Genomic DNA, 13,344 nt, shown 5'->3' with positions numbered 1-13,344 from the left:
TTAAGACTCTGTTCTGGAGAATTACACTGTCAGTAGCAATGACAGGAAAACATTATGGAGGAGTTGGCCAGATCAAGGAACTTGAGCCAGAATGTGAAATCAGGGCACTGCTTCCTTCATGCTTTAGGGGGAAAAAAGTCATGCTTTGGGGGGGGGGGGGGGGGGGAGAAGGAAATAAACAGCTGGAACTAATCACTGTGTTTAGTTATGTAGTAAAAATTGTGAATTACACAAAGTCTAATGTGTTAAACTGAAGATGTAATTATCTTTCTTATGCAGTAATTTGGAAGCACATCATAAGCAACTGCCATTGTGTGCTGCAGTTTGATGCTTACTGCAGCGACAAGGCCTGGGAGGGTGCTAGACTACAGTATGGAATCTTAGTGATGGTACAAGACAAGCTGGGCTGACCGAATGCTACAAAGATGTGAACTCAACCACCTAACTTGCTGTAGTGTGATATACCTTAGGTATTTCTAATGATCTTAACATTTCCATTTTGGGAAAGAATGCTCTTAATATATATCACTGGGCCTAAGCCATTTTTAAAATCATTTTTAATAAAATCTCCTTATTTAAAAAGATTAAAGGTCCTAATAATTATTATTCCTATTGCTATAGTATTTTCAAATATTGCATGGAACTACTTTTTACCTTTGGATACCACGACTAAGGCTCATGTATTATTATAATTTAAAATTCTTTTTGATTTTGTCTTTTGTGACTTAGGTCCCCAAATCAAAATAATAAACTTTTAGACTTAAAGTATCTTTGGATTTCCTATTTTGAAAACTCTGTTCTCTCCAAATTGATTTATTTGACCAATCAAAAGAGAAGTTCAGTCTTTATAGATTAAATGCAAATAAAATGTATTCAAGTAGATATATATGCTTAACGTTTTATATATTTCAAGTCGAGAAGAGGCAGACTCATGTTCTTATAGAAAAACTGGTACAATAACTGTTTCAATTTGATTTTTGTTCCTAGGTTTTAATATCCCTGTCAATCAGAAACAAGCATAGCACACTTGATGGTAGAAATCAAGGAGTCCTCACTGTTCACAATACCTTCTAATTCTATGGGTAATCACTGACTGAATCTTTAGAAATTGTGCAATATATGGTTGATACAGGAGCCTTTCTCTCCCATAAAAAATTCTAGTTAACATAATAATTTTCCAGAGCTGTTCAATCTTATCTTCCCTTGCTAGATATTTAATCAGCTCAACATGCTCTCAGATTAGGTGACCGGCTATTTTTGCAGCATTGTTAGGGAAAGACTGCACTTAAACCCCCATGGAAATGACCTTGGCATATTTTGTTGACAACTGAAACAGCAGTAAAACTCCTTGGATGCACAGCTCTCAATTACAGTGACATAACACATCCTCAAATTACTGGAAGACTATCCCAGCCAGAGACCTCAAATTGAGGATTCCTAAGAATCTTCCAGAAGATGATCCTGGAGAATGAGACAGCTTCCACCCAGGATCCACAGAACAAGATCTAAATGGCCTGAACCAAAGACTGTTGGGCTAAATCTGCATGCTCTCACCAACCCCCAACCTCTTTTCTATCTTCTATGCTGGTTTAAATTTCTGAATTGTTAATAGACACCTATTACATCTAATAAAAATACTCATAATAGGGGCGCCTGGGTGGCTCAGTGGGTTAAGCCGCTGCCTTCAGCTCAGGTCGTGATCCCGGGGTCCTGGGATCGAGCCCCGCATCGGGCTGTCTGCTCGGCGGGAAGCCTGCTTCCTCCTCTCTCTGCCTGCCTCTCTGCCTACTTGTGATCTCTATGTGTCAAATAAATAAATAAAATCTTAAAAAAAAAAATACTCATAATATTGCTCTTTGTATCCCTAGTCATTCCTTGTATGAGTCCAATTCCTGGCTACAATTTGCTCATGATTTCACTAAAATATGAAAACAAACTAATTACTGAGATTGTAGCCTTCTTTTGGGTCCAACTCAGCTTACTCTAACTCCTGGGCAATCATACTCAAATACGAAGCAACTTCTGAAATAGTAAACTCAAAACAGTAAACAGGACAGGCAGCCCCTGTGATGTCAAACCTAGGAAAGTTTCTGTCTACACCAAAACCACACTTGAACTTGGCTTTTTGCTTAGAAACAGATTACTACTTATCAATCTCTCTTAAGTCATCTGCCCACAGTGTCATTTTTCTGAACACAACTCTTACAAAAAGTAAAGTTATTATAGTCATTGCATCTTGACTTCAAGAACTATTATCTTGACATTAGTCACCTTTGGTCATTTTTCTTCTCCTTAATATTCATGGTCAAAGAAATAAGCAACGCTAAAACCATAAATTAATGCATAGTATTTTTCTCCCAAATGGTTGGTCTTTCCTCCTATTTCACATATACACTTATTTCTATTTGACCCCAAATATTTTTTTTCTTAAAAGTAGTATTACATCAGCCATGTGAATATACCCAAACATTTCTTAAATGCTCATATATTATATTCCAAGTATTACTATCATTAAGTATTCAAGATTGAGGTTATTAAAACACCCTAAAAATGTTTTCATCTCCCTTAACCTACATTCTACCCTGTCACCAATACTCTATAATTGAAAAGAATGTTATGAATGCTCTTTGTTGAACAAATAAACTGGATAGGATCTGAAGTCTTTATATTACAGCTTCTTACATGCAATCTTTATTCCATCATTAACAACAAAGTGTTAAACCTGAATTTAAAAAGAAAAATCAGGCCACAAAAGTTTTTCTACTTAAATGAATATACACCTTTCCTCTCACTCTTGCATTCTATTTTTGTTTCTAGTATCTTTAAAGACTAATATTTAACATTATTTAATGGTTCTCATTTAAACTGGTGAAAATATAAAGGAAGGGTATCCCTCATTTCCTATTATTACTAAGAGTATAAACTAGCACAAACATTTTAGAAAGCAATCTAGAATAGTGATATTAAGTATGTATATTTCCTATACCAACAATTTCTCTTCTGATTTTACATACCACAGGAAAGGTTTCATATAGCTGCAAAAAGTGACAGTTGTAGATGCAAACAGAGGTATACTGTGTGTGCATCACTGGGAATAGATAAGTGACACATGGTATATGCATATACTGAGAATACTTACAACCCTACACAAACAAAATTTTCAGGAATACAAGTATGTTCTAAAGATATTTAGATTGGAATAGGGGCTGAAAGGATATATACTGAAAAAAGAAGACTGGAAGCTGGTTATAATGGGATAAGAGAATTGGGCAAAGATGAGAGAATGAAAAATAAAGAAAAACAGAGGGCCTTACACGTTTGACAATGATAGTATGCCATGTACTAAAATACTAAGCAGTATTTTCAATTCAATTCTATGTACAAAATCCAAGAAACAACCAGTTAAATGGAACACCCCTACTCAGGTACAAAAACAGGATTTCCTAGAAGTCTAGGGAAAAAATTACAGCGGGAGAAGAGTTAAATTTGGTCTATGTCAAAGATATATAAAATTTATGAAAGTTTCAACAGAATTACATAGATATTTGACAGTGTTAAGCAAGAAAATTTAAGATCTGACTAGACTAAACTGACAGAAAAATCACACATTAGCACACACTGGAAGGATCAAGACTGGAGGCCAAAAGGGTAATTAGGAAGCTATTGTCAAAAATCTAAAAGTCAAGTAATAAGTGCCCAAACTAAGATTTTGCTATTTTCAACATATAATAAACAGGAGTGGAATTAGGGAGTGATAAACTCACCTCGCCTAAGCACAGTCCTTCCAAGTACAGGCTCAGAGCTTCACAGGAGTTAAAAACTGGCAAGAAGAAACCTGCCTCTTCTTCCATTTCCTTCCACCCACTGCTCCAACACCGATTACACATAAGGTAGACTTGGACAGAGTCTCATTGTAATTAGGTGAATATGTAACATCTGACCAGAAACAGAGGGCCACACAGAGGAATGAAATATGCAGTCTATTTCAGAATGGATGAAGGACGAAGGGGATGGCATGAGCTGCCGGCAAATCTCTCCTCACAAGGCAGGGTCATGCCAAATTAGAGAAGCTTAAGTCCTACAGCAATATTAACACTAACCTGTTACATCTGACACTTTCACACTGTTCTGTAGAAAATTACTCTATTAGTAGACTTATATAAGTCCTGTGTTTTCCTAGTTCCTGAAGCAAGTTCAATGTTTTCTGAGGGGAGGAAGCCGAGTCATGTCCCAGGAGCGGGAACTATATACTTTGCCTCCAACTTTCCAAAATACCAGAAAGTCCATTTCTCCAAAAGTGAATATTCAATAAATGCAACTTCCTAGCAGGCAGAGAATGAATCAGATTCCTAGAAGAATATAGTATGAACCAAGCATTTTCCATAGCCAAGTACTACACATTAAGCATTTAAGATAAATTACAATGTAAAAGTCCATGCCATACATACACTGGAATTATTTATACGAAATGTGTATTTTACACAGATGTAGTTATGTATAGACAGCATTGGCCACATGCTTTTTCTGCAGAAATATTTATGTGCATATACATAAGCACATTTCAAAATATGTATGTAAATATGTGTACATAAATACATATACATACATATGCACTTATATACCCACATATATACATAAAGATATACATCTAAATATATGTGTGTATAAATATATACACAGAGGAAGAAGAAAACCACTTTTAGGGCAATTAATTTACTTACTACCCACAGTACTGTTTTAACTCAGGTAGTCATGAGAAGAATTTTATAGGTGGTTCACGAAAAAAAAAACAACTATCAGTTACGTAGTTTATATAGCTTATGATAGAGATTGTCCTTTTTGTGCAAGTGTTCTTTAATAATGACATCACAACATATTATTGCTATCCTATTTTACATAAAAGGAAAGAGAGAATCTGTAGTCACAAGGCTAGAGAGTAGCAAACCAGGACCTCAAAACCAGGCAGTTTGACTCCAGAAAGCATTTTCCACCATATGCTACACTTGCTCAGTTCAGGAAGAAGGACTACCAACTCTTTTACAAATTGCTTCTAGGTAAAATACTCTTAGGCATTTTCACCATAGCAATAAAGGGGTCATATGTAAATGAACACATCTCCTCTACCTACATAAGTTAATATGCACATTATTTTGGCTTATCATTAACACACAGATTCAAACTCCTTCCTAACAACTTACCTGGCAATGCATGGATAACAAGCTATCAGAAACTTTTCATTTAAAGCTGCTATTATCATATAAACAACAAAAAGAGGACCAAAAGACCTTAAACAAAAGACTACTGGAGGTTTCAAGTTTTCCTTGAGGCATTCACAGATCTATGATCTTTTAATTACATAAAACCAAAAAATAGCAAAGAAGTAAACATATTTAAATTGTGTATAAAAGCTATGATTTAACAAATTATACACCTGGAATGATTTGAAACCAAGGGACAAGGCACAAAAGACTATACAAAAGGGGGAAAATATCTTATGATTATCAGAACTAGATTCATCATAAAATGTAAAGTTAGTGGGGAAAACCAATTTCCAACCAGTTCTCAAAAGGATATGTACAAACAAATTTTGATTCTAATAAACTCTTAACATCTCTTACAGGTTAGATAAGCTTTGCTACTCCTAATAAATCGATCTTTTACACCTTTAAAGAGCTAAATACTTTTAAATGACACATCAGACAAAACAATAGTTCATATCATTTTGTGAACTAATCTGTATTATGTAACATGTCAGCTGATACAATTTTTGTAATTAAACACCTATAAAATTGTTCTTGAATAGACATCTGGAGAAAAGATCGATTGTGAGAATACGGTTATCTGCTCATAATAAAAAGTGAATGTATTTTTACGACTGCAGAGCAGGTATATCACAGACCACTGAAATGACTAATTTTCCCATACTACACACTGCTGCGAGACTAGCTTGGTGACTCTATGGATAATTTCTGTCTTCATTCCTACTATTATAAAATCCTAGGATGAAAGTATATACATAAACTTCATAAATTTGATATCAAAGAATGAGAATACCTGCATGAAGGCCAACTCTATAATTATAAATCTATTCTGAGTCTGAAGCAGTGATCTAGATATGAAATAGACCTAGAAAGAGCTACAAATACATAAGCTATTTCATCCTAGTAACCCAGTTTTACAAAACATATTAGCCATAGCTTCAGAGTTAACTTGGATTCTAATGTTTGATTTCTTTAAGATCAATTAAAAGCGGAAGTATTTAAAGTGATGTTTACAGAAACTTGGAAATGTTCTTTGGCCTGCATTTCCACATTATATTTCTCAGAACAGATCTATTCTGACAGTTATATATAGAAAGTCTAAGGTAAAATTACTTCAGAAGATTTATCTCCAAAATAAAATGTGAGATAAGGAAAAACAAATTTAAAAATATCTGGTGAATAAGAGGTTAAAGTGATGGACACCTAAGGCCAATTCGAAAATTTAGACCTGTGAAAGCTGTCAGAGATCTTTCCCTTCTCCTGCAAACACTGGACTACCAAAGAAAGCAGGGGAAGTGAAAGGATTCAAGAATCAGAGGGATCTGCTTCTGTACCTGGAGATTCCAAACCACTGTCCTATCCCCACTTTCACCTCAGCCCTGGTCCTCAGACCTTCACAACTTGCCCAATTTTGTGGTTCGCCATTACCCAACCAGGAAATTATTTTATTTTCCTCTTCCTTTCACCTACCTAGTCAGTTACCAAATCCCTGCTCCTCAGCCTTACTGCCACTCTTTGTCCATATCATTCCCCTTCTGAATTACAGGAGCAGATATCTAACTGGCTCTTTACCCCTTAGTTACTCTAAAGAGCATTCTTGGCTCCCTACTCAAATATTAAGTGACATATTTGTATTATTAGGCAAATACTAGTCACATATTAGGATATGCAAGAGTTTATTTCTGGACTCTCAATTGTGTTCCATTGGTCTATGTACCATACCTTTTCACTGTGAGCTTGTACTGTGGACTCAAATCAGAAAGGATGATGCAATTTTTGTCATTTTTTCTCAAGGCTGCATTGCTATTTGGGGTCTTTTGTGGTTCCATACACATTTCAGGATTGTCTTCTCTATTTCTGTGAAAAATGTCACTGGAATTTTGATAGAGATTACACTGAATCTGTAGATTGCCTGGGCAGTATGGACATTTTAACAATATTATTCTTCCATTTAACCAACATGGGATATCCTTCCATTTATTTGTGTCTTCTTTAATTTCTTTCATTGAAGTCTTACGAGTTTTCATTGTACAAATCTTCTCATTACATTTACCCCTAAGTATTTTATGGTTTTTGATGCTATTTTAAATGAGATTGTTTTGGGGTGCCTGGGTGGCTCAGCTGGTGAAGTGTCTCAGGTCATGATCCCTGGGTCCTGGGATGGAGTCCCACATCAAGCTCCCTGCTCAGCTTCTCCCTCTGCCTCTGCCCCTGACTGTTGTTCTGTCTCAAATAAATACCTTTAAAATAAATAAATAAATAAGATTCTTTTCTTCATTTATTTGTAGATGCTTTGTTGTTAGTGCACAGAAATGCAAATTATTTCTTGGGGCATGAGGGGGTGCAACTGGTTAAGCATCAGACTCCCAGTTTCAGCTCAGGTCATGAGATCAAGCCCCACACGGGGCTCCCCACTCAGCATGGAGTCTACTTGAGATCCTCTTTCCCTTTGCCCCTCCCGCTTGTGCTCTCTGTCTAAAATGAATAAATATTTTTAATAGTTTTTTTGGTGGAGTCTTTAGAATATTCTAGGTATAAGATCATATCACCCACAAACAAACAATTTTACTTCTTCCTGAATTGGATGTCTTTTATTTTCCTTGCCTAATTGCTCTGGCAAGGACTTCTGGTAGTATGTTGAATAGGAATGATAAGAGTAAGCACCCTGATCTTAGAGGAAAACCATTTTGCTTTTTACTCCGAGTCTGATGTTACCTGTGGTCTTGTTTTATACGGTCTTTATTATTTTGAGACATATTCCCCCTATATCTACTTTGTCAAGAATTTTTAGTCATGAAAGGAGGCTGTATTTGGCGAATGCATTTTCTGTATCTATTAAGATGATTGTATAATTTTAATTTTTTTATCTATTTTTATCTTTCATCACATTAACATGATGTATCACATTTATTGATTTGTGTACATTGAAAGATTCTTGCATCCTAGGGATAAGTCTTACTTGATTATAGCATAAGATCCTTTCAATGTGGTGCTGAAATCAGTTGGCTAATATTTTGTCCAGAATTTTTGCATCTCTATTCAGTAAGTATATTGGCCTGTTTTCTTTTCTTGTAATGTCCTCATTTGGCTTGGTATCAGTGTAATGCTGGCCTTGCAAAATGCTGACCTCCTCCTCAATTTTTGTGAAGAGTTTGAGAAGGACTGGTATTAATCCTTTCTTAAATATTTAGAATTTGCCAGGAAACTATCTGATTCTAGGCTTTTCCTTGTTGGGAGGTTTCTGGTTATTGATTCAATCTCCTTACTTTGTTACTGTGAACAGATTTTCTGTTTATTACTGATACAGATTTTCCATTTCTTACTGTTTCTTGGTAGGCTGTATGTTTCTAGGAATTTATGCATTTCTTATAGGTTACCTAATTTGTTAGCATATAATCATTCATAGTAATCTCTTATGATCTTTTGTATTTCTTTGACATCAATTGCAATGTCTCCTCTTTATTTCTGATGTTATTTATCCGAATCGTTTTTTTTGTTTTGTTTTGTTTTGTTTTTTTTACTCTAGCTAAAAGTTTCAAAGCTATTTTTTGTTTAGCTTTCAAAAAAACAGCACTTTCTCTCATTGATATTTTCTATTTTCTTTTTGGTCTCCCTTTCATTAATTTCTGAAAATACCAAACTTTGATATTTTCTTCTTTCTGTTAACTTTGGGTTTAGTTTGTTCTTTTTCTAGTTCCTTGAGTTATAAAGTGAGGTTATTGCAGATCTTTCCAGTTTCTTAATGTAGGCATTTATCACTATAAACTTCCTCACAGAACTGCATCACAAAGTTTTGAGATGCTGTTTCCATTTTCAATTCAAGATTATTTCTTTATTTCCCTTTGATCTGCTGGTTGTTCAGTAGTGTGTTAATTTCCACATAATTGTGAGTCTTCCACATTTCTTCCTGTTGCTGATTTCCAGTTTCATACCACTGTGGTCTAGAAAGATACTGGGTGTGATTTTAATCTTCTTAAATTTGCTAAGACTTGTTTTATGACCTAACATATGATCTATCCTGGAGAATGATCCACATGGGCTTGAGAAGAATGTATATTCAGCTGCTGTTAGATGGAATGCTATATATACAACATTGTTATATGTAGATATATACATGCATAACACATATGTATGTTACATATATTATATACATATAACTTTGGTTCAAATCCAATGTTTCCTAATTGATTTTGCCTAGGTGATATCACATTCACTGTTGAAAGTAGAACACTGAAGTTCCCTACTCTATTATTGTCTATTTCTCCCATCATATGTTAGCATATACTTAACACATTTAGGTGCTCCAATGTTGGGATCATATATATTTACAATTGTTATAACCCCTTAAAGACATAATCCCTTTATCATTATACAGTGTATACATTCCTTATCTCATGTTACAACTTTTGAGTTAAAGTCTACTTTGTCTGACATTAAGTACAGCTACTTCTGCTCTCCTTTGGTTTCCACTTGCATGGAATATCTTTTTCCCTCCACTTGCTTGGAGTCTATGTATATCCTTGAAGCTAAAGTGAGTCACTTGTAGGCAAAATACATTTGGGTTTTGTTTTCTTAGCCAATCAGTCATTCAATGCTTTTTGAGTGGCAAATTTAACCCCTATTTTCAAAAATACGTTTGTGGAACAGAAGGAAGGGCAAAGAGGTAAGAAGGGTTAGAGGAAAAGAATGCAGAGAAGAGAACAGAAAGGGTAAAGAAAAAAAGAGTGAGGATATTTAACAGGGTAGGCTACCAAGAATTAAGAGGAAAACCTATGTATGGTTCATAACTACTGTTATTCCACTTCTATTAGATACCTGAAACAGTTCAATTCATAGAGAAAGAAAGTAGAATGGTGGTTGCCACAGGCTGGTGGAAGGGGATGGGGAGTTGCTCTTTAATAGGTACAGAGTTTTAGTTGTGCAGGATGAAAAGAGTTTGGTGGTGATGGCAGCACATGTGAATGTACTTAATACTACTGAATGGTACACTTGAAAATGGTATACAGTAGAGTAATTAAATTTTATGTTATCTATATTTTACCACAATTTAAAAAAACTCCTATGTCTATTTTCTAGCTAAGAGATGATAGTGGCTTGGTCTAGATTAATAGCAGAGAAGCTGCAACTGATTGGATAGTAAAAGGTGGACAGACTGAAATTATATTTTGAACTCGCAAGGATCAACAGGTCTTAGTGACTGACTGAAAGAAAGATATCCAAGATAATTTCCAAATTACTGACATAAGTAATTCAGTTAATAATGCTGCCAAGTGCAAAGGAGAAAAAAGAGAAACAATTCAAATTTGAACATGTTCAGTTTGAGAAACTTGTCATACATCAAAATGGAAGTGAGTAGACGAGTGTATAAATGGGTCTTGAGCTCAAAAGATATGTCTGGCCCAGAGAGGCAAATCACACAATCTTCAGTATTTCAAAGGTATCTGACACCTGCAAGTTAATCATATTACCTAGGAAGAGAGTGTAAGGGAAAAAGAAAAAAAGGCCTGAAAACCAGGCTTTGAAGGATCTATTTATGAGGAACTCTCACTTTTACATTGGAAAAAAGACAAGAAGAAATTCCCACAGCCGAATGAGAAAGAGAGGCCATAAGTACAAAATATAAGTAAAACATAATAAATCAAGAGCTTCTTATTTCCAGAAAAAAATATTTCAGGAAAGGAAATGTGTTAAAATATAGAATGCTGATGATAATAATAGGAGGCATTCATTAAATGACTATAACATTCCTAGGACTAGTGTAAGCACTATAAAGGTACTGATTCATTCATTTCTCACAACACCCTATCAGAAAACTTCTTTAACACCTGTTTACAGATGAACTAATTAAGGCCTAGAGAAAGCAAGTAGCTTGTACAGGGCCATAACTAGCAAACTATGCAGAACCCAGCACCTGAATTCTTAGCCATTATGTGATACTGGCTCTGTAAGTGTCCACTGGATTTAGCAACAGACAGAATGGTGATGTTAACAAGGGGAGTTAAATGGAATGGTGGAGGCAGAAGCCAGACTGGAGTGCATTTAAGAGTAAATGGAAAGTGAGGAACTTAAGGTAATATGAACAAATAGGTCCTAAGAAGTATGGCTATAATAAGCTCAGTCAGTTAGGTGTCTGACTCCTGATTTTGGCTCAGGTCATGACCTCAGGGTCGTGACACTGAGCCCCACTTTGGGCTCTGCGCTGGACGTGGAGTCTACTTAAGAGACTCTCTCCCCCTCTCCCCCTGTGCCCCTCCCTTAAAAAAAAAAAGAAAGAAAGAAATATGCCTATAATAAAGGTGAAAGATAGGGTGGTAGAGGAAAGAGGATTCAGTGTCTAGAAAGTTTCATTGTTGCTTAACTTGCTACTAAAAGCAGGGCAGCATACTCAAGTATGCAGAGATATCAGGGAGATAATTTACACAATAAGGACAATCAGCACTTACAAACATTTACAATGCACCAGATACTCTTAATTACATATTAACAAATGTAATGCCAAGAACAGCTAATTAGTTAGCCCCATTTTACAGATGAGAAAACAGACACACCAACATGTCTGGTAGTTGGCCAAAGTCAAAAAGTTGGCTGGGATTCAAACCTTCCTGAGCAATTATCTTCTATCAGAGAAAGGGCCAAAAATGTGCATGTAATATGGGAGCTTTGGTGAACTGAAGAGCACAAGTACACTAAAGAGGGTATTTATGACTCCAGTAGCCAAGCACAGTTCAACAGAGCATTCTATTAGACAGAAAATGTTCTATGCTCTGTCCAAGGTAGTGGCCATCAGTGTTGTATGTGTACTGAGCACTTGAAATAAAGGTGGTATGACTGAGAAACTGAACTTTAAATTTTATTTCATTTAATTAATTTAAATTTAAACAGCCACATGTAGCCAGTGGCTATTATACTGGATAGCACAACTCCAGAAAATTATTTATGAATGTTCTAATTTTTTTAAAGGTAAGCCAGAAATATTTTTTAAAGATTTATTTTATTTTAGACAGATGGGATGTGGGGCGTGGTTGGTGGGGAGGGCAGGGAGAAGGAGAGAAATCCTCCAGCAAATCCCCCACTGAGTGTGGAGTCTGATGCAGGACTCATCCCAGGATCCTGAGATTATGACCTGGGCTGAAATCAAGAGCCGAGGCCTAATTGACTCTGTCACCCAAGTGCCCCAACAACAGACTTTAATGTGAAATCTTCTAATTTTAAAATGTTGATTCCTTTAAAACAAAATAAAGACAAAAACAAAAGTGCTTATCAAACAATCCAAATGTACATTAAGCGAATACCTATATAATTTTCACAAGTTACAATGAAACTTACAGCAATAAAATGAATAAGGCATAACGACTTGTTTTAATATGTGTATCTCAAAAACAATATTTACCATAAAGCCACAGAATGGGAAGTACCATTCAATACCATTTATATTAAGTTTAAACACATGCACAGCATTACTTAACGTACATACAATATAAAAAAAAATACATGTGGTATAGAAGTACAAAGCCATTCATAGGAATTATTAACACCAGTGTGTTGGTTACTTTTAGGGTAAGAAATGTAAATCTGATCAGAGAGGGTGTATTAGTTTCTTATGCTGCTGTAACAAATTACCACAAACTTGGCTGAACAACACAAATTTATTATAATATACACCTGCAGGTTAAAAGTCCAACATGGGTCTTGGTGAGCTAAATTCCAGGTGCCAGCACAATTATATATTTTTTTAGAGGCCCTAAGAAAGAATCAGTTTCCCTGCCTTTTCCAGTTTATAGAGGCAAGCACATTTCTTTGTTCACAGACCTCTTCTTTCATCTTCAAAACAAGAAATACAGGTGAAGAAGTCCTTCTCATATCACATCACTCCGACCTTGCTTCTTATGTCACATCTCTTTCTCTAACATTTGTACCTCCCTCTTCCACTTTTAGTAGTACTGTGATTACTTTGGGCCAACCAAATTATCCAGAATGATCTTCCTATTTTAAGGTCACTGGATGAGAAACTTAAATTCCATCTGCAACTTAAATCTCCCTTTGCCATGTAACTTAACATATCCAAAGGTTCCAGGGGTTAGGA

The 13,344-nt window shown here is 35.5% G+C and overlaps 1 protein-coding gene across 5 annotated transcripts in view; it reads right to left on the bottom strand.

Annotated features, from left to right (window-relative positions):
- CDK8 (cyclin dependent kinase 8) overlaps positions 1–13,344 on the bottom strand; it is a 126,814-nt gene that overhangs the window by 68,596 nt on the left and 44,874 nt on the right. The window contains exon 1 of one of the 5 annotated variants that reach the window (XM_047722963.1): positions 6,984–7,111. The exons of 2 other annotated variants lie outside the window; for them this stretch is intronic. In XM_047722963.1, the coding sequence (XP_047578919.1) occupies positions 6,984–7,096 (113 nt within the window). In that variant the 5' untranslated portion in view covers positions 7,097–7,111. Of the gene's footprint in view, positions 1–6,983; positions 7,112–13,344 lie in introns of those variants that run through there. 2 more of the 5 variants (XM_047722964.1, XM_047722962.1) reach the window with 2 other exon arrangements.

The sequence above is a fragment of the Lutra lutra genome, chromosome 3 (genome assembly GCF_902655055.1).
Source record: "Lutra lutra chromosome 3, mLutLut1.2, whole genome shotgun sequence".
Taxonomy (NCBI): domain Eukaryota; kingdom Metazoa; phylum Chordata; class Mammalia; order Carnivora; family Mustelidae; genus Lutra; species Lutra lutra.
Note: the sequence above shows the minus strand (reverse complement) of the source record. Positions and strands in the feature narration are given on the sequence as shown.